The sequence below is a fragment of the Plenodomus lingam genome (genome assembly GCF_022343315.1).
Source record: "Plenodomus lingam strain CAN1 chromosome Unknown scaffold_20, whole genome shotgun sequence".
NCBI classification, from domain to species: domain Eukaryota; kingdom Fungi; phylum Ascomycota; class Dothideomycetes; order Pleosporales; family Leptosphaeriaceae; genus Plenodomus; species Plenodomus lingam.
The window spans coordinates 2,905,353-2,930,722 of record NW_027093974.1 but is presented as its reverse complement, the minus strand read 5'-3'; the positions used below and the strand labels follow the sequence as shown (position 1 = coordinate 2,930,722).

The window sequence follows — 25,370 nt, the reverse complement described above, 5'->3', positions numbered from 1 at the left end:
GAGGGATGATCTAAGCGTGGGCTATATATGCAATTCTTCGGTTTGGAACGGTGCCGATTAGACCATGTGCAAGACGAAGATGCCTCTACGCGGGAGAGGATGATAAAAGAGTCTCAACGATGTCCATGAATTGTCTCAAAGGAAAAGCTAGTCTGTCGACTCCCTGGGAATACGTGGCAGCAAGATTATCAGGCGTGTTCAACCGATAGTCGGACGTGCTGTGATGCGGGGATCACCAATGTAGATCTGGGTAGTGGCCTTTGGTCGGAGTGGCGCAGGTGATCTGTGCGATTGACAATCCGGTGGACACGCCCAGGATGTGGAGAATCCTATAAACCACTTCTCCAGGTGGCAACTGAAGATTGGTGTGTTCGCAGGTTGCAGCAGAGTGAACAGGTTCCTGCGCTAGAGTTAATACCCTTGTCCTCGGGTATGAAGTAGCCAATCACGTGTGCACCGGGGTTAAAGCTTAACTGTCTCAAGCGATGACGCGCATAGATTTCGATGGCTGCTCGGGGGACCTGCGTCCAACGACCATTGTGATCTGACACGACCCGTCATGATTGATTTATTCTACTAAACCTTGACATCGATCCCAAATGGCTGGCAGGCGCATCGTCGATGCCGCAAAGCTGTTCAATGCCTCCAAGTCCATCGCCCAGAAGCATATTGCGCTCCGCTCGAATCAATGGGACGCATACACCAAGACGTCAACGTTGGCCAAAGCCGTCAAGAACCAGACCGATCGTGTCACCCTCACAGCAGCGGCTGCCATTGCGCTCTCACAGCGATTCAGCGAAGAAGCCCCTGCGTATGCAAAGGCTGCGGCGGAACGAGCGACTGGCGCACAACGCGACTCCATACCCCGACGGGAAACTGTAGCGGCTGATAGGCCGACAACGGGTGTCAAAGAAGGACTGGAACAGGATCACCACTATGATCGGTCTGGCGAGACTACGGCTGCTGACCCTCCATCGGAAGAAGAGCTGGACATCAAGCAGAAGGATGCCCCGAGACGGCCATTGCCGGATGGGACGATACCAACAGCAGGTCTGACGTTGGAGCAGGAAGAGAGAGGACAGGATACTTTTTCGGAGCGGCCAGTACCTGAGGCGCCAAAGGAACCTTTGGAGGAAGATCATGGTGGAGCGACAGGCACAAGCAGCGAAGGCTTAAGGCCAAAGGAGTCCACCGAGTCGACCATCCCTCTTCCCGACCGGCCAGCTGGTTCGTCGTCACAAGCAGCAGAAACAATACCTGCACATGCGACCGATGTCCAACACCCATCCATCCCCACACAGTTAAGGAAGCTTCAGGAGGGTCATGATCGCGATGTATTTTACTCGAGATCGGTCGAGTCGCAGCCGCCTGTGTCCCCCAAGCCGCCTGTCCAGATACCAGCAAACACTGGTACTCAACAAGGAAGTGATGAGCATGTTCAAGATGGTCAGCTCAACCAGGATGTGTTTTATTCTCCTTCAAAAGCAGAGCAGCAGCAGGCGAAAGAGATGAAGGACGAAGTTCCAGAGGGAATTAACACGGATGTCTTTCATTCGAGAAAGGTAGCGAGAATGCTTGGAACTGACCCCTTTTCGAGAAAGGAGTATGCTGAACGGAAAGGATCTGGGAGACACCCCCTCGATGACAGGCCACTACCGAAAACTACTGGCAGACATCCGTTAGATGATCGACCGTTACCTGAAGTCAATTCATCAATCAAATCTAGGACTTTGTCTCAGGCTCAGCTTTCTTCTAATACCAAAGACATGGAAGACTTTGCCTCGAAACTCGCTCAAGATGTCCAACTGAACGCCGCAGCTAGCTCTGAAGTAAGCTCATCGTGCCCAAATATGCATATGCGTGAAGCATGCTGATTTGCTGACAGTCTTACCATAGACACCCGCCGAGATAAGCAGCCAGCCAGAATCAACGCCATACGCGTTGCGAGAGTCGAGGGTGCCATCATCGCGGTTTGGTCGGCTATGGCAATACGCCGGTCTGGGTACCAGTATGGCTCTTGGGGCAGTTGGCGAAGGCCTAAGACGTGCCACAGGCAGTGCTGCATCAAGCGGAGGCTCTCTTATGCTGAGCCCTGGTAACCTGGAGATCTTGGTAGCTAAGCTATCGCGTATGCGAGGTGCGGCTTTGAAGCTTGGGCAAATGATCAGTTTTCAAGGTACGTAAGGACGAGCTGCGACCACATCTATTGTGCTCACAAGCAGCAGACATCAAGATGCTACCGCCTGCGATCCATGACGTCCTCCAAAGGGTACAGGACAGCGCAGACTACATGCCCGCATCACAGCGGAACAAGGTGTTGGCTCAAAACCTCGGTGAAGATTGGCGGGATCTTTTCGAATCGTTTGGCGATGTACCGATTGCAGCAGCTTCCATTGGTCAAGTACATAAAGCAGTGCTAAAATCTACGGGCCAGGCCGTCGCTGTCAAGATCCAATATCCTGGGGTGGCCAATTCGATCGACTCGGATCTAAGCAACCTCTCCATCTTACTGACTGCATCTCGCCTGCTACCCAAAGGCTTGTATTTGGACAAGACGATTGCCAATGCGCGGACAGAACTCGGATGGGAATGCGACTACGTGCGCGAAGCCGAATCGCAAACGCGATTTCGCAACCTCCTCCAAGATGACACAGCTGTCTTCACTGTCCCCAAGGTCTTCCCTGAGGCTTGTGGGCCCACGGTGCTCACTGCAGAATTCATGCAAGGCACTGGCGTGACTAAGATCAAGAGCCTGAGCCAAGACCAACGCGACTGGATTGGTACGCAAGTCCTACGCCTCTGCCTCCGTGAAATTGTCGAGTTCAAGTTCATGCAAACGGACCCCAACTGGACCAACTTTCTCTACAACGCCTCGGCGCAGAAGATTGAGCTTCTCGATTTTGGCGCGAGCAGAGAGTACGCCGAGGAATTTGTCGAGCCGTATATCAAGGTGCTCATGGCCGCATCCAGAGGCGATAAAGCCGGGATTCGCGACCAGTCCCTCGAGCTCGGCTATCTGACTGGCAGCGAGAGTGCAGCGATGCTCGAGGCACACATCCAATCCGTACTCACGCTCGCAGAGCCGTTTAGCGGATCAAGCCCCGAGGTGTACGATTTCAGGGATCAGACGATTACGGACAGGGTGCGAGGATTGATTCCCGTCATGGTCAAGGAACGGCTGGCGCCGCCACCCGAGGAGACGTATAGTTTGCACAGGAAGCTGAGTGGCGCTTTCTTGCTGTGTGCCAAGTTGGGGAGTCGAGTGCCGTGTCGGGACTTGTTTAGCAAGGCGGTTGGCAGGTGGGAGGCGAACAAGGGTAGAAAGTAGATGTTTGGTGTGTGTGGGTGCAGGTGTGTGTGTGTGTTGATGGGTGTTGTATAGTACATTAGTGTAAAAAAGGTTACTAACTACTCATGTCTCATCAAAGGGGATGCTAGGCATGTAAAAGGGAGTCTGTTGACCTCAAGTGATCCAACAACGCTGTTGTCTCATGATTGCGATGGGGGGTTAGCATGAGGGGCTAGCACGAGTGGGTAGTGATGAACCCTGTCTGTACTGTATGTAGGCTGGCTGGCTGGCTGGCTGGCTGAAGCAGAAGGGGGTGAGCAAAGTGGTCACGACTCAGGAAGTGAATCATCGGGTCACTTGTCTCGAGTATTGCCAAGCATCCCAATGCACAGCCAGAGACGCCCGGGGCCCAGAAGCCATGAAACACATGAGACCAAACTCGCGCCCAACGATCGGCGGCGGCGGAGGACGAGGAGGAGGACGAGGACGAGGACGAGGACAAGGACGAGGACAAGGACAAGGAGGACGAGGACGAGGACGAGGAGGAGGAGGAGGACGAGGACGAGGACGAGGACAAGGACAAGGAGGACGAGGACGAGGACAAGGACAAGGAGGACGAGGACGAGGACGAGGACGAGGACGAGGACGAGGACGAGGACAAGGAGGAGGACGAGGACAAGGAGGAGGACGAGGACGAGGACGAGGACAAGGACAAGGAGGAGGAGGACGAGGACAAGGACAAGGAGGACGAGGCAGAGGAAGAGGAAGCGGAAGGTCGCTTAACTAGTACCTAGACCCTTGTTGGATTCGGCAAGACTTACGGTCAGCCTGCCGCTGGTTTCCAAGCGTTTTTCATGGATGGGAGCCTCGGAGCCTGCAACCCAGCCCACGTTCCTCATGTCGGTAGGGTTGGCTAGTAGGGCACATAGGTTACTTTGTGCTAAGCTTCCTGGCTAACGTAACAAAAAAAAAAGCCGTAACAAACGTCTCCGCATCGGCGAATCTGCGCGTCGCATCCACCTTCTTTCGCATGCACCCGCGACCCCACCACCTTGCCTCCAACTTGTCCAACATGTGTTTGAGAGCTTTGCGCCGCGCTGCAATCGCCTCATGACCGTGGCTTTGTTTATTTTGTTTACTTGTTTTTCACATTCGCGCAGTGGACTGATGATACCTGGTTTACGATAGGCTAGGCATCTCAGTTCATCCAACTGCGTTGAGCCGATATAGCTGCCTTGCACTGCGCTATACATACATACAGTCAGCCAGTCCGTCCGTCCGTCACTTGCCTACTACGGCGCTCGCCTTGAGACGCGGCAGATAAGATCAAGCCAAGCCTGGGGCAATTGCTTTCCTGCATGCAGACATCATCGCCAGTCCTTCTGTGCCTCCGTACTCGAGACACGCGACGAGACCTGTGGGAATCATTGGCTTTGGCACCATTGCCAAACGCTCTCCCTCGGAGCAAAGAAGATTGAAGCAGCAGCCATGGCAGACCATCCCTCACCCAAGTCGGCAACATCGCCAGGTCACATGCCCCGCTCGTCAAGTGTACCACGCCTCGCTAGCTCCAAGCTGTTCCTTCCACTGGCCGACTCGTCTGCTTTGTCCACGCGAGGACAGCACCTACCCACACTCTTGTCGCGTCGCCCATCCACCATTCGCAGCAATGAACGCAGGGGCAGCGAGACCGACGAGGAAGACCTCGAGAGCCTCAGGCAGAATGGCCTCTTCATGCCCTATGACAGAGACACGGATCGTCGAAGCAGCACGGGCGCGCATGCCTTGAACACGCCGCAGATGAGAAGTCAAAGGCTGATTGGTAATTCCAATCCCCGATACAAATGGTGAGCCCTTTCTTTGTACCAGACTGTACTGTTGGCTGGCCATGATGCTAACCTGCGGTCAAGGGAAAAATATTTCAAGAGTGACGAGGAGCTCAAGACGATGAAAAAGGCAATGCAGGTACAACACTGGATCGCTTCTGCGTCTCTGCTAATCCGCATGCAGACGCGAGTACTATGAGCGCAACAATCAACTCATCCAGAATTACCTCTACATCGATCGCCTGCTCGACTCGTCCCTGCCACACAACTTGATTCAAGAATACACAAACCTCGAATCTGGCACCGTCAAGATTCCCACCACCATCACCGAGGAATCCTCCGCGACCATAAGTCCCATCCCAACCCCAGGCAATAGTACCCCAGGCTTCACCAGCGAGGCGGGAAGCCTCCTCCCCTCCAGTCGTTCATCGGACAACTATGGCACAAACGGTACTCCGATGGGCACCAACGGCGCCCCGAAACCCATGGTCAAGCGCACACCGAAGAATCTCTACAAAGTCCCAGAACCCGACGAGAACACGCCTTTGATCTCCCACGACGATGCCATCCAAGATGAAGATGATGATGAGAATGAGGAAGACTCCGTCCATAATGCGAAGCTAAAGGATTGGGTTCCAGAAGAAGATGAAGACACGGAATCCCCCATTGTAAAGCTAGCCCTCTATGTCAACCTCGTTGCAAACACCATTCTTCTCATCATGAAGATTGTCGTCGCAGTCATGACTTCCTCCCTTTCCGTGCTCGCCTCCCTCGTCGACGCTGCACTCGACTTCCTTTCTACGGCCATTGTCTGGTTCACCAGCTGGATGATTGCGCGTCAAGACCGCTACGCCTACCCTGTAGGTCGCCGGCGTCTCGAGCCCATTGGCGTGCTCATCTTCTCCGTAATCATGATGACATCCTTCTTCCAAGTCGGCATCGAAGGTCTCTCGCGCCTCTCCGGCTCCGACCACACCGTCGTCGAGCTCACCATCCCCGCCGTCGCAATCATGGCGTGCACGGTCGTCATCAAGGGCCTCTGCTGGCTCTGGTGCCGCCTCATCCGCAACTCGTCGGTTCAAGCGCTCGCCCAAGACGCAATGACCGACGTCGTCTTCAACACCTTCTCCATCCTCTTCCCCCTCGTCGGCTACTTTTTCAAAATCTGGTGGCTCGACTCCCTCGGCGGCATCTTGCTGTCCGCATACGTCATCATCAACTGGAGCCGCACCTCTGCAGAGCACATCCGCAACTTGACGGGCGCCAGTGCGACGGCCGACGAGCGCAATATTCTGCTCTACATGACGATGCGGTTTGCAAAGAGCATCAAGCGGATCCAGGGTCTGCAGGCGTATCACGCAGGTGACAAGTTGAATGTCGAGGTCGACATTGTGGTGGACGAACACATTAGTCTGAGAGATAGCCACGATCTTGGCGAGTCGTTGCAGTATGTTCTTGGTAAGTTTGCGTATCTCGCCTCTTCCCTGCAGTTTCTTCTTTTATTCCCTCTTTTTCGTGCACCAGGTTCCCATTTGCTAACGATGTATTAGAAAGTGTACCCTATGTCGACCGCGCATTCGTGCACATTGATTACACGGATTACAACTTCCCAACGCACATGTCGCAGCAAGAGTAGACGCATTGAGGGAGGTGATCATTCCAAGACAAAGATTAAAAAGTCGGGTTCCATCGCCCTGGCATGGTGTGTTGTAAACAGCTGTGGAAAAATAAGAGTAATACACGCACGCTTTTGCAACGAGGTGCAATATTCGCCCTGTCAAAATATACAGGTATAAATCGAGTCCAGTGATGTACACCTTGTTGGAAACGAGTAGACTATACCACACCCAACTACACCGCACACTCCCATTGCCCCTCCAACTAACCAACCCAACCCCCTTTTTTTTCCTTTCGTTGTGAAAACACCGTACTGTCGCCGTCGCCGTCGCCGTCGCCGTCTAAGTATATACGCACAGCGTAATACAGCAAGTGTAGATGCTGATGTTGTCGCATAGGGGGGGGGGTGTTTGGGAGGGAGATGGATGGGTTTACACCGTATAGCTATTAGTTAGGTAGGGCAAGGGTCTATGTAGAGCAGTCTTGGTTTTGTTGGGGGACGATTTGGTCTGCGCTTTTTATTCGGGAATGTATGTTGGGGTTTTTGATGTTGTGGTTGTATTTAGATCAAGTCGTGACGGGACGGGCTGTGAGCTAGTAGTGTAGAATATATATATATAGAGAACTATATATATTGGAAATCTGCATCATTGTGAAAAAAGTGGGGGGGGGGTTTTTTTGGCAGAGAAGTTTGAAAAGATTACTCACTGCGCCCTCTTCTCACCTCTCACGAGCATTACAGAGCTACACTTCTCTTCCCCCTCTTCCCACTCCCCCTCTTCCACACACATCTCTCTTCCCAAACTCCATCTACCCCCCAATCCCCCCCAACGTCTTCTGCATGCACGCACAAAGCTCCGGTATCCTAAACGGCTTGGAGATTAAATTGTCCATGCCGGCCTTGAGCGCGACTTCGACCTAGAATCGCGTTGGGATATTAGTCTGCTGTACCAACATCCGCGTCATACAAGAGATGGAGCAAACAAAGAAAAAAACGAACCTGTTCAGACCGCACATTCGCCGTAACGGCAATAACAGGCACATGGCCGCGTACAACGCCCTCGATTTCCAACTGGCGAATATGACGGACACATGTGAGACCATCCATGACGGGCATTTCCCAGTCCATGAGGATGAGGGAGAGATTGGCGGCAGACGTATCGTCGGCGCAGTACCGCGTGGTCCGGAGGTGAGCGAGGGCTTCGGCGCCGTGGTTGGCGACGGTGACGTGCATGCCGAGGTTGCGCAGCTGTTTTGCGAGGACGCGCTGGTTGACGAGGTTGTCTTCGACGACGAGGATGTGGAGAGCTTGGGCGGGGACTTGAGGCGTGGTGGTGGTGTGGGCTGTTGGGGTTTGGGGGTGGCTGGGTTCGTCCTTTGCGTTGCGGGTGCGGCTGTTGTCGAGGATGGTGGATTGGGTGCGTAGGCTCATGTCGACGGCGGTGTTGCGTTCGCCCGTGGGCGAGCGAAGGCGGATTTTGCGGCCTTTGATGTAGAAGGAGAAGGTACTGCCGACTCCTTTGGTGGAGGCAAAGCCAATGGCTCCACCGTGCATCTCTGTGAGACGGCGGGAGATGAATAAGCCTAGGCCGGAGCCACCTTCAAGTTACAGTTAGCCATGAGGAAATATCCGGTATTGGTGCTTCACAGTTACCATAGTCTATGTGTGTGCGTGGTGATGCTTGGGAGAAGCGGGCAAACATGAGTTCGTGTTCAGCAGCACTCAAGCCACGGCCAGTATCCTGGACGGTGAAGATGACATGTATCTGGCTCGTGTCAGCGGAAAGCTCGAGATGATTTATATGACATCACTTGCAACTTCTCCCTTCTCCCAATCGGCTTGTAGAGCCTGGGCCTCAGCAGTTTCAGCGGAACGTATAAACTGCACGTGTCCGTCGGCATTGTAAAGCGGGGTTTGGAGAGATAGTCCAAGACTTATGTTTATTTTGCGCTTATCTTCAAGTCGGGTAAACTTGATTGCGTTTGTGATCAAGTTCTGTATATATCTTAGCGTAGGACAGTGAGAGTATTCATTGGCGAACAAACAATCAATATCTGAAGCACCCTTGTTGGATCGAGCGAAACGTCGTTAACGTTGACCGACTTGAATGAGTCCTCCAAGCGGAACTTTAGGTCAACATCAGCAGCCTTTGCCTCGCCTTCGAACATCCTCACGGCATCTCGAGCAATCGAGTCTAGCTGGACCACGGTGGGTGTCATGACAAAGAGGCCGGAGTCCAGTTTAGACATGGTTAGCACATCTATCAGGTCAGCCTCTAGGCTCGAAAACACGGACATATTTAGTAATGAACTCACCATCCACAATAGTCTTCATGTGCTTCGAACATTGTACGATGGTCTCTGCAGATTCCACAGTCGATTCTACAATCTTCCGGTAAATATGCTGGTAACCAGTAGAATCTTTGCAATCTCTATGTGAGGCTATAATGCTCTGTAGGAATGTTAGCATGGTCGCGGGTCTAGAGGGGGTAAGGTTACGTCGGCACATTGCAAAATTGCAGATAATGGATTACGCATCTCATGACTTTACACAAGTTAGACTCGAATATTACAGACTTTGTAGATTGCCTATATCGAGCTTACGAGGTAGTGTCGATGAAATTTTCCAGTTGCCTAATGAGGTGTTAAAGGAGATATCTCAAGCAAAGTCTGCACAGCATACCTCTTGGATTCCTGAGAGTCTAGAGCTTGTGTTTCCTGGAGCTTCTCACTCCATTTTTGCTGGCTGAACATAGTATGAGCATAGACGAAGTGCGATGGATAGATTGCACACCTTATATCCGTGATACATCCAATGATCTCGATTACGGCGCCCTCTTCGTTGAGCTCGGGGAAAATAGAACATATCACCCACATGGGCTGTTGATTCGACAGGGAGTCGTCCAAGTTCTTGCCAGTTACAGTCCAAGTCCTTGTCAGTCGCAGTTCAAATACCCTGATAAGGTTAGAATTGCCAAGGGTTCCTGAACGCAGCGCAACCATACTGATGCTTTTTCTCCTCAACAACCGCTGCAAACTTGGCCTGGCCCATTTCATGGTATTCGGAGTCAACAATTAGGCTCCAGGCTTCCTCGAGGTCAACGTCTCGATCTCCAGGCGAGCATATATCATACCACGCTTTGTTTCGGTATGTATAGATTCCCTCCATGTCAAGTATAAAAATCCCAATGTCAGCACGCTCGGCAAAGCGCTGAAACTTTGTCAAACTTCGCTCTAGTTCATTCTGTGACTCCAGGAGCTGCTGTCTGAGTTCTTGTTTCATAGCTTCAGCATTGGCAATCGTCCTTTCGCGTCTTCCAAGGTCTTCTTCGTGGAGCAAGATAGATGTCAAGGATGTTGACAATAATCGACTAGTGACCAGTATAAATTGAAGATAGTCATCATCGTAGGGTCGTCGCGGGTTCTGAAGGAACACATACTGGTTAGTACCTTTTCTGGAGAAAAAAAAATCAATGTCTTATGGATAGCCCAAAGTCTTTATGCGGTGGGTTTGACATACCTAAAGGCGTTAGTGAAAATGAACAGATCAGATTGCATTTGCCCTGGGCAGGAGTCATGATACATGGAAGAAGGGGTAAAGTTCTCTCAAAAGTTAAAGTAGACATCGCACAAAGGTTGTTATTTGCGTCACATACCAATCCAATGACCATGAATCCAAGTATATTATCTGTCGATGAAGTAGGATTCAAAGGACAAATAGCAGCTTCGCGGCACGGATCACCGAATCCTTGCCATTGTATTCCCTTCACAAGCTCGGCGGCTGGTGAACCGGGTTGGAGTGAGATTGTGATAGGCTTTCGTGCAACCATTGCTTCTCTGAAATATGGAGAGAAGCCATAGTCCTGTCGGAAGTCGAGATGCGCTGGACCAGCCAGTGAGCCTAGAGGTAGACCGAAAGAACCGCGAAGTCTACACTGTTGCTGAGTGTCTGAAAACCGAGTCCAGCTCGATGCTGAAGAACTGCTTGATTCTGCCTCCGCAGCGTAAAGTAAAGCAAATGGAATGTCCTTGTCGTTGCGCGATAAAACCTCAACTGCGAGAGGCCAGTACGATTCGGAGTTACGTGCTCGTGGTAACTCTTCACTTATCTCCAAGAGTGTACGAGATCTTCTTTGTGCAATCACGTTTCGAGTCTAAGCCCTGTCAGCAACGTGAATCCCAGAGTTTCTTGTCTTTAGGTGTCAAAGCATCACGACGGAAGCATGTCATAGCATAGACTAAGGCGCAATGCTCTCACACAAATAATCGTACTGATGGGTGAGATGTAACTTTTCTACTTCACCTGCTGTTCGCTTGTAATGAGAGAAAGAAGATGAGAGGAAAGTCAAATTTGGACTTACTGTCTCCACGAGCGGCTCATAATGCCCGACTGTTGCGCCGTCTGCATCCAATATCGGAATGAATTTGAGCGAGAAATAAGTCTCTTCCAGGAACCCCGACCTCACCATGTGAATGGCTGTGTTCGTCTGTTCAACTGTTTCGCCTTCCAGATTCTTTTGGATGATTGGCTCGAAATACTCAGGCCAAACTGGAGCGAGAGCTACACGAGCGCTCTTGCCCATGCATGGATGAAAACCACCAAGAAGTTCTATTTCTGCCTCGCTGTAAATCATAATTAGGTCTGGCCCGTAGAATACAACTGCAGGTCGGGGATCCTGCATAACGAGATTGGCAATGCTGCGGAGCTGGGCCGACCATGAAGACATGGGTCCCAATGATGTCGCAGCCCAATCTATGCTGCGAGCCCATGATGCATGTGCTGATAAACGTAGAGGAGGAAGTTCATCGGTCCAGTCAAATGTGGGGATTTTTGATCTTGAGGTTGTCCTCTCCAATACGCGTCTTTCAATATTTATGCTGTTGTCCAGACGCGCCGAATTCAAAGGGGTTCCGCTTATGACGCTCCATCGATTTGCCACACAAAATATCAGCCAGTTGAAGTCACGGTAGGTGAAAGGTTGAGTTGATGATTTGGTATTGAAAACCCATTTGCGGAATTGTGAAAAGTCCATATCAATTTCTTCCTGGGCATCCAGCGCGCTAGGTCTGACGGGCGCATTCAGCAGGCTTCCAGAGTCAATATTCGCCATGGCTGGATTGGTATAAGACGGAATCACCATGCCCTGAAGGTTGTAAACTGCACTTTCTGTGTCTATGATGAATGTTGGTCGCGAGTCCTGTTCCAGATAATCCAGTATCCCAACGGCCTGTAATGACTTCATCTCGTTCTGCGATCTGCTGAAGCGCAGCGTCATATCCAATGGCGGTGCCATGACGGGTTGGTCGTCACATGCGGCGCTCGCTCAGATCATTCTCGTTGTCCGCGGGGACAGTATTGTTGTAGGCATCATCGTCGTGATAGCCATGTGTGAGGACTGAAGAGGTCGAATTCGAATCAAGGTGCGATTTCCAGAACTAGATCTATGACCTAGACCGTGGCTTGCAGCAGGTTAGGAACATAGCTTCGCCGCTTGCAAGTTGATCGATCGCACCTACGTCATCCGGAACGAGCAACTTCGATCTGCGAACCTGCTGCTAATCTCGCCATCGCGCACAACATGGTTAGAGGTAATTGCTTTTATGCCTTGCATGTCCGAAAAGTGGTTGTTCTGTATTTTATGTTGCGCAACCTCATCGATTATCAAATTCCCTTTGGTGAATGTGTAGGGAAAATGCAGGTGGATATGAGCTTAAGCGACATCATTCGGGCGAAACGATCCGATATGCTCGGTTTCAATGGCACAGAAGGAAATCCAAATAGTATGCGGTAGTACGTGCAGCAAATCCATGAATTTAAAGCAAAGGCGTGGCCTTACGGGGGAGCCTCTACTATACGTTGCACCGTAGTACAAGATGCGCTACTGCATGCATGATTCCGACACAACGCTGCTATAGATTAAAGCTGCTATCATGTAAACCCTCAAAAATCGCAGATAAATTGACCCCCGAGTGATCCCAGACGGAGAGGATGATAGAAGAAGCACTGGTGTCAAACCAATACTTCCAAAGTCTTGCAACACCTAGATTTCCTATCCTGAACGCTCATGTGTAGCATAAGCTTCGAATAAGCTGTACTCTGGCTCAACAAGCTCGACCTTGACACGCTTTGAAGAAAGGATATCGGCATTGTCAGGCTCACTGTCAGGTTCAGCGTAAGAGAAACCTTTGCTGGCACTGCTGAGCGCACGTTTGCCACGAGCTGCAGAAGGCGACATTAACTGTTCATCATCGTCCATGGGACCTTCGGTGCCATTGTCGTAGTTGACCACCTTCTTAGGTGTCGTCTTGGCTCGACCACGCGGGGTCTTGGGCGTGGAGGTCTTTTTGGCAGCAGGCTTCGTGGGGGTGTTACTGGTGCTGGCGTTCAGGTTGGTGTTGCCAGATATGTTTTTCTTCTTCCATGTATACAGGCGATTCTCGACGGCCTTAGCAGAGCATTCTGTGTCATACGGGTTAGATTAAGAGCCGGATGAACCAGAAGAGAGAGGTGGAATATCCCACATACCCATGCCAGCTGCTTGGACGCGCTCAGCGATCTTCGCGCACAGGGCTTTGCTGAAAGATATGTTGCATTCCTCGAACACCCCATGGAGAAGCTGCCTTGGTGTTAGTTCACCCAGAAGGAATCCCAGTCAAGCATAAACGCTGATATACTTACGATGGCATCCAATTCGGCCGTCCATTTGATTGGCATAGTGGACCTGATGGGGAGTTTTCTTTTGCCTGTGTTAGTTTGTGGAAAGTTTTCGGGGTAGAAAAAGAGGGATTCACATCAGATCGAGGTGTTTCCGATGAAAGAAAGCCGATAGCTAACTGGCCTGTAGCGATGAGGGTACGAGCGATGCTGCTTTAGAAGCGAACGGCAGTTGTCGTTGTGAGGAAAGATGTAACAAGACTTGAATGAGAATTAATGAATTTGCTGTAAAATTAAAAATGGAGGTGAGAGGGGCAAGGAAGGTGAAGAGAAGTAGAAACTCTGGGCGGGCGGTGAAGGTGAGGGTTCTACTGGGCAAAGACAGCTTCCACCTACGCTTGTTCTCACCCAATATGCATATATCATATACAGAATTGACACCGCATAATTAATAATGCATAACTGTTCTTTCAGTGGTACTGTAAAACCTTGTACAAACATGCGTGTTTGGAAAGTTAACATGCTCATATACTTCCATTTTTGGAACCATGCATTAACACTCACGTTGTTTGCTTGTTTGGTCTCCTTGAATGTCAACAATTAAGAAGCAAATGTAATGCACGTCCTCGCCTTGAAGATTCCTCAAATTGTATTCCGACACTTAGATGCCAAAGAGTACTTGTACAAACGCCATGTAGTGTCATAGCTTCGACTATCCTGTCATAACACAGACGCTGCACTGAACTATGAAGTCTGGCAATGAGCTTCCTACATCTCTCGCGCATCGGTGGCAAGTGCTGGTTCCAAAATCTGGCTGTTCTCTGAGCCATGACAAGAATGGTCCATATCTGCCCATGGCTCCCTGACAGTCCCTCCCAGCGACACATTCTCCATTGTGAGGGGTAGATCAAGCGACTCATCAAGCGGTAGCCACCCACGCTTGCCACGAGCCCAAGCCAACCATAGTGCGTGTATGCCCTTCTTATTGGCCCTATTTTTGACGAAGCACAGCTCTTTCGGCATAGGATACATTCTATCCATTAAGTTCTGAATCTCGCGTTCCCCTGAATCCATGCCAGACAGCCGCTCCTGGATCTCTGCCTCGCGGATGAACCACTTTGACCAAAGCAATTCGTATTTGAAGACGCTTTCCAGACGCCAAGGTCGACGCGATTTGGCGAGTGTCAGGGTACCTTGCGGAAATTCTTTGTCTTCTGCTTCTAGTTCATCGTGCACTAGCTTACAGATGTCTACGGTGGACATATTGATAGCAGGGTTATTATGGGACTGTCGGAGCCAGAGCTTGCGGAGACGGTTGTTTACGTTTTCGAATGCACATTGAGGATGCATGCCACAAGGGGGGAGAGCGGTGCTGAAGATACTAGGTACTGCGATGATTAGCTTAGAGAGGCAGGTAATCTCTTGGAGTCAATGTACTGTTCGATGATGTCCTGGCCTTGGTCTCCGCATCGATGCTACCGTCGCTCAACCTGTTGCTCCCCTTGGAGCCACCGAGGCTTTCGTCGACTGACGCGACGTCGGACCAGTCGTCATCATCAGCAGCTTGGTCAAATTGTCAGCGCCTCTATGACTTTGATTCTCGTATGAGACTATCTCACCCTGTTGCGGTGCTGCGCTAGGACTGTTGCTCATAAATGATGGGAGCCAGGATTTGCGCATAGCTCTTAGCGATAGTATGTAGACTTTGGATTATGGGTAATGTTGTCGAATGTTAACGAGGAAGATCGAGCTAACGAAGATAATTTCCACAGGACACGGACTCTGAGCGTTTGCTGTCTCAAAAACGTGTCACAATATTAAGCGTGTGACGCAAGCGTTGAATAAGGAAAGAGCGAGCAGAGTCACCACGGAACAATCATCGAGGTCAAGAAAATGACAGGCATTGAACGAGCAAATTGAGGCAGGATGACATATACTCTTTCTTGATGTACTTTGTGGCGTTCATCTTGTATCACTACTTTGCAGTTCCGCTCAAGGTATTCGTCCTCTGCACTACAATGCTTTGCCCATGAACTTCCTCTTTGTGTAGCTCAGCCACCACTTGCTGGGTGTGTTGGTTTCATCTGCATATACCCTGTTCAGTAATCTTGTTGCCAGCTCTTGTCTCATCTGCATAATGTACTGTCGCAGCACTTCCGCCTGGTTCCTATCCGGCGGCGGCTCAAAAGCTTGGTTTAGTGGAAATCCAGCATCGCCTGGGATCGCAAAGTTGGTGTCGAGCGCGAGATTCATGACAGCCTGTTGATATAGTGAGCAATGCAACAAAAGTGGCCTTGCGAGCGTTTATTTTCGAAGCAGCCTACCTTCTCAGCCTCCCGCCGTCCCATACTCGGCTTGATCTTGCTCAATACCTCACTCACGTACAAGATGCCATAAATCAGCACCCTATCTGCAGGACCCTTGATTTCGAAGTTGCGGAAGAATGTGTTGGCGCGGAAGAGAGCGATTATTTCATCCAGTGGATCGTACGACTCGTGTGAGGCATCAATGGTGAGCTCTGTGACATCGGCGGGGAGGGCAGGTAATTGGATGGCCGGGCCACGTGTTCGTGTGCGAAGAGGAAGGAGTGCGAAGTTTCCTGTTGGAGGAAATGTGGTCAGAAACCTTCACGACGCATGAAGAGAAGGTCAATTACCAATGAGCTGCTGGTTGGGCTCATCGAGGAAGACGGAATGGTAGGCCTGGCGGAGGGTGAGCTACTTGGATTGTCTCATGATACACATTGAAAGCCATGTCCTTGTCTGAGAATGGCAATGTGCAGTATACGTACAGGCATTTTTGAGATCTTTGGCGGCTACGGTGAGCTCGTCGGAGGTGAAGATGTAGCTCCGCTCCACAAGTGAGGTGTGCTCGTAGGGCTGAATGGCGGGGGGTTACCTAAGCCACAGTTCCCCAATTAACGTTGACGTTAACGCGTCCCCCTGCGCGCGGCGCGTCTACCGCAACGACCTACCTTTGGGAAACTTCATGTAGCTATAAAAAATACACCGCTCCAACACCACGCCTTCACTCAAAAACCGTCAATTCAATCCAACGATATAAACAGTGGCAAGCATCACCATGTCAGACTTTGAAGATGACATGGATGTGGATGCCCCCGCTGTAGACAATCCCATCTCTTTTGGTGGTGACCAGAAAAAAGGCAAAAGGACTGCAGCAAACCTCCCTATAGAAGCAGAAGACTCGTTACCATGGTATGGGCTTTCCCAACCAGTCCTTGAGCCGGTACTAATGATCAACAGGGTGGAGAAATACCGGCCGAACTCACTAGACGACGTCGAAGGTCATCAGGACATAATAGCCACAATCAACAAGTTTGTTGATTCGAATGTACGTTTGGATTATGTTCCTATTGGCTACCCTTGTAACTCTTCGTAGCGATTGCCGCATCTCCTTCTCTATGGACCTCCAGGAACTGGCAAGACTTCAACGGTTCTCGCCCTGGCAAGACGCATTTATGGAAACAAGAACATGCGACAGATGGTACTGGAGCTGAATGCTTCCGACGACCGAGGTATCGATGTGGTGCGAGAGCAAATCAAGACGTTCAGTAGCACAAAGCAGATTTTCTCTGCAGCACCAAAGGCTGGTGACACGGCGCTTGCAACATTCAAGCTTATCATTCTGGATGAGGCGGATGCTATGACTGCCACGGCACAAATGGCACTACGGAGAATCATGGAGAAGTATACGGCAAACACTAGATTTTGCATCATCGCCAATTATACCCACAAGCTGTCGCCCGCCCTGCTGTCCCGATGCACACGGTTTCGATTCTCGCCACTCAAGGATCAGGACATCCGGAACCTGGTAGATAAGGTTATCGAGGAGGAGAACGTCAATATCACGCAAGACGCCACAGACTCATTGGTCTCTCTCAGTAAAGGAGACATGCGACGGGCACTGAATGTGTTACAAGCATGTCACGCATCGAGTACGCCACTTCAAGCTCCTGGAAAGCCAGCACCTGACCCCAGCATCATTGTGCGGGACCAAATCACACAAACCACCATTTACGACTGTATCGCAGCGCCACATCCGTCAGACATCAAGTACATCATAGAGACACTACTGTCCAAGAACGACATGACCGAATGCCTGCGAACTGTCAACAACCTCAAGATTTCGAAAGGATTAGCATTGGCAGACATTTTGACCGCGATAAGCGAAGAGTTGGTGACAAATGATGTTCCGCCTCAAGTCATGGTGACGTGGATGTCTGGGTTGGCCGACATTGAGTACAGACTTAGTGGCGGTGGAAGTGAAGCCATACAGACTGGTGCAGCGATTGGGATAGTGAGAACAGGGGTCGAATTGTTAGGGAATAGCAAGAAGTAAACCAGGGAAGTCTGCAAGCGCATTACTCTGAAGCCCCACAGTACTCCTGATGGTTGTACCATTCGTGCCGCGAATGTGCTCATGATAATGCCAATATGTAGCGGTACATGAAGAGTAAAAAACCGTTCAAGGAGTGCGGAATCGACCTGTCTTCATTGTTTCTGCAATCTTCTGCGGTCTTGTACAATCTGGGGGTGTTTAAGCAACAACAGGGTTTCGTGAATTCATAGGCTGAGATCTACGCATCGGGGCTACGGTACCGGTACCGGTAGACGCGCTAACTACCTAGTGACCTCGACGCGTTTCACGCGCGCCATGAGCGAACATGGACCAGGCAGTGCTCGATGCAACATACAAACGGACATTCACTTTTCTCTCGGACTGCAGCACCTATGGATTTATTAACCCCTCCATCCTTGAGCTCACGGCGCTGCAGCCTGCAACCACCCCACTCTTCCACCCCTACCCTTGCATGTCAACTGACACATGACTTGGTAAACATCAACATCAACATCAACATCAACACAAGTTCACAAGAATATATGGCTCCGCTTGTAAATAACCATTTCTTATCATATGAACACAAATTAACAAATAATAGCGATCTCGCGCAGGAGCGCAACGCCGTTATGACAACCGATCCCGCATCGACCCCATCCCCCCACCCATGCCAGTGAGTCTTGTGAACAGTAATATTGGTACTGTTTCTGCATGTTCTCGGTTCCCTGAGCGCCCGACGCGATGGCGTGAGCGCGACATCACAGTAGGTCGATTTGTTTATACTGGTTTGTGGTCATTGACAGGTACGCAGGCTACTTTAAATGAGAAATCGGCAGATGAACAAGACGTAGTTCACAAGGACGCAGCCTATCAACTAGATGCTGAGCAGGCAGTGGCCAAGCAACCAGCAGTGAAATCACCCATGAATGTGAGACCACCAGTACAGCAGGCAGCAGTTGCATGTCTGAGTGTGGAACAGCAAATCGATGAGCGGCCAGCACTGCGAAGTTCAGGACCTGAGCAGTTTACTGAGCAGTCTAATGAGCAGCAAAAAGAGGATCAGTCTTCTGAGCAGCAAGAAGAGGAGCAGCCCACAAAAGAGCAGTCGACCCAAGTACAACCAGTAACTGAGCAGGTAGCAGAGGCGGCAGCTCAGGTGCAGTCCTTCAAGAAACGGTCTACGCAGAAGCGCTCCATAGAGAAGCAGTCATCTCAGGCGGACCAATCGAAGAAGCACCGAGCAGATGAGCGTCCAGCGGAGAAGCAGGCAGCAGTTCAACCAGAGGCGACCTCCATTTCAAGTTTGCCATGGAACCACCGTGAGACCGAAAGACAGCAGCTCCACGAATCCAGTGAGCATCCACCGCCGCCGCAGCCATCAGTAATACGCTCTAGTCTTGGACAACAATCCAGTCCTCATCCAAGCTTCATCCAATCTACGATGTCATCATTCTATGAGGGTCGTATACCTTTACAAAACCCAGAGAACGCTGAGCGTGAACGTAGGCGCAAGCGTATGCTTGTCAAGAGTCCAGGCTTAAGTCAGCGCGAGACAAACCAGAACTCTGAGACAATTCAGCAACCAACTGGAGATGAATGCAAACATCCATATGCCGTCAAGCGCAGCTTCTCCTCCTTGAACATTGATTCTACGCAGTCGCCGATCCCTCGGAAGCGTGAAGGAGTAGGCTTCAGTTACAGCGATTCGCCTTGGCAATCCTTCAATTCCGATGTGGACACTGAAGCGAAGCCAGAAGAGGACCAGGGCCCATATCGGGTTGCCGCTCTGTCACGACCTGCCTCTAAGCCCGCCGTTGACGAGGTTCAGAGCCCATTCTTGGTCTCCGGTCTGAAGCCATCGTCTACGCTCCCGCCACGAACGAGCATCAACGAGGCCATTGATCCACAGTTGAGCTTGAGCTTCAGCAGCTTCAGCAGCACAGCAAGTACTATCGCAGACGATTACAATGACATGGTCGTCATGCGTGAGGTCGGCTCTTTCTACGTCTCAAAACCGCAAAGGGCCCTACCATGTACTGTAGCCACGCGTGAGGATACTATCCGGTTGAAAGCCCAAGCAAAGCTGTTGTTCGACAAATACGCAGAATCTAGCGATATCCAGGCTGCATTGATGCGTCGTCTGGAACGTATGGTGCTGGTAGCGCAGGAGCAAAGCGATCATTCCAACGAAGAAGTTCAGACTCTGTTATCTCACGCGCTGAAGATCCGCGACTTCCTGCTACGGACACAAGAAGAGAGAGTCGAGACTGGGGAGTTGCGGCGCCTTGTAGTCCATGAGGCTGAATGGGTGAAGTGGCTAGTAGAAGCCTGTAGGACGGGCGTCATGCACATGAGAACCAGTGACTGCAATTGCCGACCAGAATGGGTGGATGCTAAGTAGCTCTGCCAGTCCAGCGATGCGATACCAATCGATGGAGTCAACAGAGATGTGGTATGATGCGAATAATGCGACAAGGGTCATCGGGATAGGCGGCAATGATGGAACAGTCCGCTTAGCAAGGACTTTTTCACGAGATTTGAGCGGTCGACAGGAAATTCACGGAGAGGGAGCAGAGTGTGAGCAACGCACATCTCCAGTAGTGGACTAGACCAGGGTATCGCTTACGTCACGGAACCTTTGTGAAGGAAGGCAAGCTACTATCGTGATGAACCGGAGAAGGAATTGAAAAAGGCACCAATACCGCTTGAGAAAGCGTAAGCACAAAGACGAAGCTCGGCTTACCCGCAACCTTCTTCAAGCTTGGAGTTGGCTGGTTTGTCGGTACGTATAGGTTTATGGTATACATGTTGCTAAGTTAGGACGTATTCTAGAGTAGATAACTCCTTCGCTATGTATTAACTTGTAATACATATATTATACGCTTCTAAATCTAATTGGCGGATGTCATCCTGCCGCTGCTTCATCTTCGGCCACTATCCTAGGAGATAATGCATATGGATCGTCCGCTATCTGTTTGCTTTGTGTTGATTGGTTGTTTCTCCCCAAACACAGACAATTTGCTTTTGGCCCGATATTTGTCTTCAATGTCCAGCTTGTATAATTCTTCAATTGTTGGTGACCTGTCTGTTCTATTGAGACCCTCGGTCTCAATAAAGATATCGTTGACGTCATCACACAGCCGTCTAAGCCGCATTCAGCACACTACCAAAGTGATCCGAAGCTCACCAACATGGCTTCTATGTCACGATAGGCAGCAATGAGGCGCAATACATGATCAATTGGAGGTTCTTTACCCCGTCCGAACTATCTCAGAATCTGTAGTATCAACCGACTGCCCGGCATGAACTACATATCAAGTACATACACACCCATCCTTTCCCAGCCTGTCCAAATACACTTGTATCAGCATCAACTAATGAGATCACAGACCTCATAACATCCGACTCAGTCGTAAACCCGCTCCTTGATGGCGGCTATCTCCCCCACCCCATCATTCGCGTTGGAATCCGGCGGCAACTCGCCGACCGCCTGCAATCCATTGCCTCTACCTCTCTAACCTCGAGCTACGAGACTAAGATGAACTACGTTAAACTGCTTCGCGAAAGACCCATTGCCATTGAAACCTCGACTGCCAACGAGCAGCATTATGAAGTGGGAACTAGTGTGTTGAAGGGCATGTTGGGCCCTAGGATGAAGTATTCGAGTTGTTTGTATGAAAAGGGTGGGGAGACGTTGGCGCAGGCTGAGATTGCAATGTTGAGGTTGTACGTGGAACGCGCGGAGTTGAAGGATGGAATGAAGATTTTAGATCTGGGGTATGTTGTTCATTTTTCGTCATCCCATCACCTACATCCTACCACTCACGTCTTCGCTGCAACATCACGTGTACCCCTCAGCTACCCGCATGTGGTCAGTCCGCTATACATGTACTAACGCAAACAAAAGATGTGGATGGGGCTCTGCCTCCCTCTACTTTGCCGAAATCTTCCCCAACTCCCAGATCACAGCCTTCTCCAACTCGCGGACGCAAAAAGAATACATCGACTCCGTCGCCGCTTCCAAAGGCTTCACCAATCTTACCGTCATAACTGGCGACGTAGCCTCGGACTTTGAATTCGAAGCCCAAGCCTTTGACCGTGTGATTTCCATTGAGCTATTCGAGCACATGAAGAACTATGCCGCGCTGCTCGCCAAAGTATCCCGCGCACTCCAACCAGGCGGCAAGCTATTTGTGCATATTTTCGCCCATCACAGCACCCCGTATGATTTTGAAAGTGGATGGATGACGGAGCACTTTTTCACGGGCGGGACGATGCCTTCTGCGGACTTGTTGTTGTACTTTCAGGATGATCTAAAGGTGAAGAAGCAGTGGTGGGTGTCGGGGATGCACTATGCGAAGACTTGCGAGGATTGGCTGGTGACCATGTGCAAGAACAAGGAGATGATTTGGCCGGGTCTGTTGGAGACGTATGGGCACGAGGGTACGGTGACGTGGTGGAACAGGTGGCAGGTTTTCTATCTGGCGTGTGCGGAATTGTTCAAGTGGGATGGGGGTGATACGTGGGGGGTTAGTCATTATTTGTTTGAGAAGCCAGAGTAGGGTAGAGGGTTAGTGACAGCAGACGAGTGGTGGTAGTGATGCGAATGGAGGGAGAGATCAAGATCAACCACGTTTCTTTTCGAAGAGTCTCGTGTGCACATTGTATTTTCTTTACTTGGTTGCGCCGCACGCATATTTACAATGGCCCCTGGAATCGCATGCGGCCTGGGATAATGCGCTGCCCCCATACCATCCCCACTGGCCTCCCTCTTTCCATATGCCTCCGTTCAATGCTCCCATGGGTGCCTCCAGCCAAGGAGAACCGGGCCGTCCTTCTTCGCGCGGTACATCAACTGCTTCTGTTAGCACATGTCTCCCACCCCTCCCAGGAGCCTGGAGCAGACATACGAAGAACCACATGGAGGCGCCGAGACCCGTTGCCACGAAGCGATATAGCGGCCGGGCGGGGTGGATGTGAATGGGGTGGTTTGGGTGCGGCGCATATTTGGGCGGACCCATGCGGGCTCGTGAGGGCTGCATCGTGTGCGTGCGTGTGCGTGTCTCTTACGCCTGGAGGGGTGAATCAGGAGGCAATATGAGGAGTAGTCTGCCTGCAAATGGAAGATGTACCTCTTGCAGTGTGCGGGGGATGCAAAGGCTCGTGAGGCTCGCTGGGCTGCTGCTCGGTGTTGCTGTGAGGTTGAGGTCAACGGCCAAGGCGGCGGTCGGCGGTCGGTGGTGGACCGTCCCCCCGTCTTCCAGAGGCTGCTAGCGACAAGGCCGGCGTGGCGCTAGAAACGGGGGGGAGGGGCCGTGCGTCAACTTGCCGTGGCAGTCGCGTTCCTTCACCCGCGACGAAACGTTGCTGTTATGACGCCTGGTACAATAGAAAACTCTCCCATCCCATCACCCTCCCTGCATTATTGATATTGATTTCTCCTTCCCCCCCACCCTCACCCCCTCTCACCCATGGCCGCGCTCACCCACCACAAACTCCTCTTCCTCTTCATCTCCTTGTTCGATGCCCCGCGATAATCACCCCATGCTTAACGAACCGCGCCTTTTCCATCTCCGTCTCCTTCTTCTCCCTTTGAGTCCTGTGCGCCGGGCGCTCTAGCTCAAGCCCTCCCCCCCCCCCCCATCAAGGCCACCTTCATCACGCCCATTTCGCATCGTTATCGCCAGACAGAACAGAGCCCGCTGCGATGGCAAATCCAGCAGCTGACGGCGCGGCGCGCGGTCTGCAGCGACGTTTCAAAGGATGCTGCAAGATCGGCGAGTACGAGATGATGCAAAAACTCGGAGAAGGAACTTTTGGCGAAGTACACAAGGCGCGCCATCGCATTACGGGCAGCATCTTCGCGATGAAGAAGATTCTGATGCACAACGAGAAGGACGGCTTTCCCATCACCGCGCTTCGTGAGATCAAGCTGCTGAAGATGCTTTCGCACGACAACGTCCTCAAGCTGGAAGAGATGGCGGTCGAGAGACCAAAGGCCGAGGGCAGGAAGCGTGCGATTCTCTACATGGTCACTCCCTACATGGATCACGATCTCTCTGGTCTCCTCGACAACCCAGACGTTCGGTTTCAAGAAGCGCAGATCAAGTGCTATATGCTGCAACTCTTCAAAGGATTACGCTATCTCCACGACAACCACATCTTACACCGAGACATGAAAGCCGCTAATCTTCTCATCAATAATCGCGGACGATTGCAAATAGCCGATTTTGGTCTGGCCCGACACTACGACGAACCGGTGCCTCAGCGCGGGAGAGGCAACGGCGAAGCGAAGCGAGAATACACAAGCTTAGTGGTAACTAGATGGTACCGGCCGCCCGAGTTGCTACTGCAGCTGAGGAGGTACACACCTGCGATTGACATGTGGGGCGCAGGCTGCGTTTTTGGAGAAATGTTCAAGCGCAAGCCCATTCTTGCGGGCCAGAGCGACATTCACCAGGCGCAGATCATATTCGAGCTTGTTGGCTCTCCCAACGATGAAACCATGCCCGGATGGGATCAGCTGCCGGGAGCCGAGTCCATTCGTGCGTTTCCGCAGAGCAGTGGTACCCTCGCAGCAAGGTTCCGTGAGCTTTCCCCCGTGGGTCTGTCCCTCCTGAAGGATCTTATGCGACTGGACTGGCGGAAACGGATCAACGCCATGGATGCGATTGACCACCCGTATTTCAAGGAGCAACCCCTCCCAATGCGCGAAGAGGACATTCCACATTTCGCAGACTCCCACGAACTGGACCGTCGAAACGCACGCGGTCAAAAACAAGCTTTGCCACCTGCGCCACAAGGTGGTACAGTGGGTGGAGGTCCCAACGGTGAATGGACTGGGCACGGGCCGCCACCCCACGCCTGGCAAAACGGCGATCGAAGATATGGCCCTCAAGACAGAGGCCCGCCAGGTGCTGAACGAGGACCAAGAGGCTATGATAGACGGCCAGTACCCTATGATCACAGACCTCCACCACCTCCGCCGGGAGAGCGAAGACCCAATTGGGGCAATGGCACAGACACACGACACAGCAATCTGCCAGGACCACCGCCCGATGGTCGACATCCACTTCCACCGGTCCCACGCTATGGACCAGGGGATGATCGACGTAGACCACCAGTAGCTGGCGGCGACACATATATCCCCAGCTACGGTGGTGAGGGGCCACGACGATCACGTGAGCCAGATGACCGACAGCGCCATGGATCTCGCGACTCTGGCAACTCAAGAGAAGGCTATACAGACGATCGTCCAGAGAGAAGTCGAGCTTACCGAGACCGAGAGCGTGATCGTGAAAGGGTGGGGGAAGGCAGGAATTTTGGTAAAGAGAGGAGAGATGGCAGGACTCGATCGAGAAGTCCGGAGAGACGCGATCGGAATCGCGACAACAACGACATTTACCGCAGACGATGATGTTAACTTTTGTTTTCATTGGTCGACCCGCTTTTGTGTCAGATGCATTCATAATGGAGTCAAGCCGCAAAGGCGCTAGGGAAGTGTGGGGGTGGCCTATTACCTACCTACCTACCTACACATGGTGTACTATGGACGGACATGCACAGGAGTTTTGGCGGACAGGGGGAGGACGAAAGGAATGCATTCCCCAAGGCGGCTGGCAGT

At 51.5% G+C, this 25,370-nt stretch overlaps 11 protein-coding genes across 11 annotated transcripts; 6 read left to right on the top strand and 5 right to left on the bottom strand.

Annotated features, from left to right (window-relative positions):
* Positions 1–599: 599 nt before the first annotated feature.
* On the top strand, positions 600–4,083 carry IAQ61_012031 (uncharacterized protein; the record flags this gene model as incomplete). The annotated part of the gene is made up of 4 exons (XM_003844580.2): positions 600–1,829; positions 1,897–2,176; positions 2,226–3,317; positions 3,722–4,083. 4 exons carry the CDS (start codon positions 600–602, stop codon positions 4,081–4,083), a joined length of 2,964 nt encoding a protein of 987 aa, XP_003844628.2.
* Positions 4,084–4,318: 235 nt separating this feature from the next.
* IAQ61_012030 (uncharacterized protein) lies at positions 4,319–7,125 on the top strand. Its single transcript, XM_066099454.1, has 4 exons — positions 4,319–5,136; positions 5,200–5,250; positions 5,300–6,573; positions 6,666–7,125. Exons 1-4 carry the CDS (start codon positions 4,778–4,780, stop codon positions 6,749–6,751), a joined length of 1,770 nt encoding a protein of 589 aa, XP_065950973.1. The 5' UTR covers positions 4,319–4,777; the 3' UTR covers positions 6,752–7,125.
* Positions 7,126–7,542: 417 nt separating this feature from the next.
* On the bottom strand, positions 7,543–12,026 carry IAQ61_012029 (uncharacterized protein; the record flags this gene model as incomplete). The annotated part of the gene is made up of 12 exons (XM_066099453.1): positions 7,543–7,650; positions 7,733–8,331; positions 8,387–8,498; positions 8,552–8,728; positions 8,779–8,993; positions 9,049–9,184; positions 9,232–9,277; positions 9,337–9,366; positions 9,416–9,688; positions 9,738–10,156; positions 10,389–10,886; positions 11,094–12,026. The coding sequence occupies 12 exons, from the start codon at positions 12,024–12,026 to the stop codon at positions 7,543–7,545; spliced, it is 3,546 nt and encodes a 1,181-aa protein (XP_065950972.1).
* A 756-nt stretch (positions 12,027–12,782) lies between these two features.
* IAQ61_012028 (uncharacterized protein) lies at positions 12,783–13,447 on the bottom strand (the record flags this gene model as incomplete). The annotated part of the gene is made up of 3 exons (XM_003844577.1): positions 12,783–13,192; positions 13,259–13,349; positions 13,412–13,447. 3 exons carry the CDS (start codon positions 13,445–13,447, stop codon positions 12,783–12,785), a joined length of 537 nt encoding a protein of 178 aa, XP_003844625.1.
* Positions 13,448–14,155: 708 nt separating this feature from the next.
* On the bottom strand, positions 14,156–15,067 carry IAQ61_012027 (uncharacterized protein; the record flags this gene model as incomplete). The annotated part of the gene is made up of 3 exons (XM_003844576.2): positions 14,156–14,775; positions 14,825–14,950; positions 15,007–15,067. 3 exons carry the CDS (start codon positions 15,065–15,067, stop codon positions 14,156–14,158), a joined length of 807 nt encoding a protein of 268 aa, XP_003844624.2.
* A 333-nt stretch (positions 15,068–15,400) lies between these two features.
* On the bottom strand, positions 15,401–16,184 carry IAQ61_012026 (uncharacterized protein; the record flags this gene model as incomplete). Its single annotated transcript, XM_003844575.1, has 4 exons — positions 15,401–15,646; positions 15,712–15,986; positions 16,044–16,089; positions 16,179–16,184. 4 exons carry the CDS (start codon positions 16,182–16,184, stop codon positions 15,401–15,403), a joined length of 573 nt encoding a protein of 190 aa, XP_003844623.1.
* Positions 16,185–16,366: 182 nt separating this feature from the next.
* On the top strand, positions 16,367–17,746 carry IAQ61_012025 (uncharacterized protein; the record flags this gene model as incomplete). The annotated part of the gene is made up of 3 exons (XM_066099452.1): positions 16,367–16,602; positions 16,651–16,738; positions 16,787–17,746. Exons 1-3 carry the CDS (start codon positions 16,469–16,471, stop codon positions 17,744–17,746), a joined length of 1,182 nt encoding a protein of 393 aa, XP_065950971.1. The 5' UTR covers positions 16,367–16,468.
* A 542-nt stretch (positions 17,747–18,288) lies between these two features.
* Positions 18,289–20,147, top strand: IAQ61_012024 (uncharacterized protein; the record flags this gene model as incomplete). The annotated part of the gene is made up of 3 exons (XM_066099451.1): positions 18,289–18,300; positions 18,348–18,509; positions 18,558–20,147. 3 exons carry the CDS (start codon positions 18,289–18,291, stop codon positions 20,145–20,147), a joined length of 1,764 nt encoding a protein of 587 aa, XP_065950970.1.
* Positions 20,148–21,284: 1,137 nt separating this feature from the next.
* Positions 21,285–22,308, top strand: IAQ61_012023 (uncharacterized protein; the record flags this gene model as incomplete). Its single annotated transcript, XM_003844572.2, has 2 exons — positions 21,285–21,523; positions 21,654–22,308. 2 exons carry the CDS (start codon positions 21,285–21,287, stop codon positions 22,306–22,308), a joined length of 894 nt encoding a protein of 297 aa, XP_003844620.2.
* Positions 22,309–22,419: 111 nt separating this feature from the next.
* IAQ61_012022 (uncharacterized protein) lies at positions 22,420–23,219 on the bottom strand (the record flags this gene model as incomplete). The annotated part of the gene is made up of 4 exons (XM_003844571.2): positions 22,420–22,601; positions 22,657–22,818; positions 22,879–22,940; positions 23,206–23,219. The coding sequence occupies 4 exons, from the start codon at positions 23,217–23,219 to the stop codon at positions 22,420–22,422; spliced, it is 420 nt and encodes a 139-aa protein (XP_003844619.2).
* Positions 23,220–23,453: 234 nt separating this feature from the next.
* Positions 23,454–25,163, top strand: IAQ61_012021 (uncharacterized protein; the record flags this gene model as incomplete). Its single annotated transcript, XM_066099450.1, has 1 exon — positions 23,454–25,163. The coding sequence occupies one exon, from the start codon at positions 23,454–23,456 to the stop codon at positions 25,161–25,163; it is 1,710 nt and encodes a 569-aa protein (XP_065950969.1).
* Between the last annotated feature and the right edge of the window lie 207 nt (positions 25,164–25,370).

What these genes read in the sequence shown, in the direction of transcription:
- IAQ61_012030 (XM_066099454.1), top strand. Translation starts at nt 4,778, where the DNA reads ATGGCAGACCATCCCTCACCCAAGTCGGCAACATCGCCAGGTCACATG. An exon ending in TCCAATCCCCGATACAAATG is followed by an intron (nt 5,137 to 5,199) that starts GTGAGCCCTTTC and finishes CCTGCGGTCAAG; the next exon opens with GGAAAAATATTTCAAGAGTG. An exon ending in AAGACGATGAAAAAGGCAAT is followed by an intron (nt 5,251 to 5,299) that starts GCAGGTACAACA and finishes ATCCGCATGCAG; the next exon opens with ACGCGAGTACTATGAGCGCA.